This window comes from Penaeus japonicus, unplaced genomic scaffold, assembly GCF_977035675.1.
Source record: "Penaeus japonicus unplaced genomic scaffold, GWHDUDI00000001_assembly GWHDUDI00000009, whole genome shotgun sequence".
Classification (NCBI taxonomy): Eukaryota; Metazoa; Arthropoda; class Malacostraca; order Decapoda; family Penaeidae; genus Penaeus; species Penaeus japonicus.
In genome coordinates this window covers 7,320,341-7,322,840 of record NW_028234411.1, presented here as the reverse complement: position 1 = coordinate 7,322,840, position 2,500 = coordinate 7,320,341, and the positions used below count along the sequence as shown (strand labels likewise).

Sequence of the window (2,500 nt, the reverse complement as noted above, 5' to 3'; positions counted from 1 at the left end):
CCCTCTCCCCCATTCCCCCTCCTTGAAAAACAACGCTCAACACTGCAGTCAATCATCATCATAAACACACTTTCGAAACATCAACCACGAGAAAATAATCACCACAAAACATGACATATCTCACCCACTCAATAAATTCGAAGGAAAAAAAAGTAAGAATGTCAATACTCACGAATATGACCCTGTGACCTCATGCGTGTAGGGCCCGGTGAGGCGTGTTCCCTCCTCCCTCACAATGCCGTTACCTGTTGCATACCTATGAGGGGAGGTCAGCAGATCAGTGAGGGTTGTGTATATGTATGTGCTTGGTCACGTGTTCAGTTTTCTATCTAGACTTGTTTGGTGTGCCTGTATCTATCGGTAAATGCCGTTCGATGTAAAGAAGGTTATAGTAAACAAAGGTCATTTTGATGAATGTGTCAAACGGTTTGGAAAAAATGTTTGATTACTATTCATTTTTACGTGATGTCATATGGTCTGTGTTTATGTGTATTTTTATCTATATTTATTTACCTATTTATCTATTCATATTGGTTTGTGCTGGGAGGTATATACATAATGTATACATAACTGTCTATGTGTTGTTATCTACTGATTTATCTTTCAGTCAATACAAGTATGTGTGTGTGTGTTTGTGTATATGTTGTTTCTTTACGCATATTTGTGTGCATTTTTATAAATACACTTGGTAGATTGGTAGAAGGCTTAGTAGATTAGCTGATAAATTAATACGATGCATAGATAGACTGAGGATCACGGGATAAGAAGCAGCTTACGTGTGTGACCAGCATCATGCACAAATTATTATATAGAAATTATGAAACTGTAACTGATAGCTGAACTGTAACTGTAACTGACATACTAACCCGAAGTAGTAAGTGCCGTCCTGGAAGGGCCCATCTCGAACGTCGTCCAGAGTCGGAATGTTGGCTTGAAGTTGACGCCTTTCCAGCGCTTGCAGACGGAGATTTTCCTGCCGCTGTCGGAGTTCCTCTTGCTGTCTTTGCCTCTCCTGCTGTCTAACAGTCTCCTCCTGCCTTTGTCTCTCACTCTCCAACCGAAGGCGAGCTGCCTCACGTCTGCGGCTTTCCTCTTGCCTTTGAAGGTCCTGTTGGCGCCTCCGGGCCTCCAGCTGTCTCCGAGCTGCCTGTCGCCTCTGAATCTCCTGCTGCCGCCGAAATTCCTGCTCTCTTCGGATCTCCTCCAACCGCAGGCGTCCTAGTTGCTGTTGGGTCTGACGAAGGACTCCTTGCGTCTGCCCTATTTGTCCTGAAGTTTGCTGTCGCTGGACCACGGGGAGGGGCTTTACCAAGGAGTCTTGTCCAAGGAAGGGCTGCTGGGCAAGGCGCGACTGCGTCACAGCAGGCTGGGAGACCTGCTGAGGTTGTGCAAACCGCTGGTCTTGCAAGTTTGACTGCAGCCTTTCTCGCACAGTCAGTTGTGCACATGCAGCCGAGGCCAACAGCAACCAAAATATCTGGAATTGTTTGTGTGAGTTAACTATTGTTCCATCCCTTTGTTGGTTTTGCTGTACTGCCATCAATGACTCGGAATTTCATTTATATAAATATACTTGCAACAGTGAGACTCTTTCTCTCTCTCTCTCTCTCTCTCTCTCTCTCTCTCTCTCTCTCTCTCTCTCTATATATATATATATATATATATATATATATATATATATATATATATATATATATATAATATATAATATATATTATATATATAATATTTTATATATATACATATATATATACATATATATGTCTATATATATATATGTATATATATATATATACATATGTATATATGTATATATACATTTACATATATGCATATATGTATACATATAAAGATATATATACATACATATATACACACACATAAATATACATATATATATATATATATATATATATATATATATATATATTAATATATATATATATATATATCATATATCCATTCACCAGCGCATCTCATTTTCCCATTCGCAAAAGCAAGCAGAGAAAGACAAGAGCATTTCCCAACCTCAACACGCGAGGTGCAAAAGCCTTGTTTCCGGCTGCGAAAAGGAAAGTTAATCTAGCAGGGAACTCCAACAAAGCCTCATTCATTTTACAAGCTTCTTATTCTTACGGTGTGAAGCCATTTATGATGTCGACGGATGTTATAGTTAGAAGTGAAATCTGACAAAACTTGTTCTGTGAGATTCAAAAGGGAAAAGAGGGATGAGAGGAAGATTATTGACACATACATAGACTTACGTACACATGTGTGTTTATATATATATATATATATATATATATATATATATATATATATATATATATATATATATATATATATATATATATACACATATTTATGTGTGTGTGTGTGTATGGGTGCGTTTGTGTGTATATATATAGGCAAGTGTAAACATACACAACACACATAAATAAATAATACATAAATATATATATATATATATATATATATATATATATATATATATATATAT

General features: G+C 37.1%; 1 protein-coding gene across 1 annotated transcript in view; it reads right to left on the bottom strand.

Annotated features, from left to right (window-relative positions):
* Window positions 1-2,500, bottom strand: part of LOC122254419 (uncharacterized) — a 3,933-nt gene that overhangs the window by 1,188 nt on the left and 245 nt on the right. The window contains exons 2-3 of the mRNA XM_043018098.2: window positions 867-1,477; window positions 173-256 (exon numbers count right to left, since the gene is read on the bottom strand). Of these exons, the coding sequence (XP_042874032.2) occupies window positions 173-256; window positions 867-1,477 (695 nt within the window). The remainder of the gene's footprint in view (window positions 1-172; window positions 257-866; window positions 1,478-2,500) is intronic.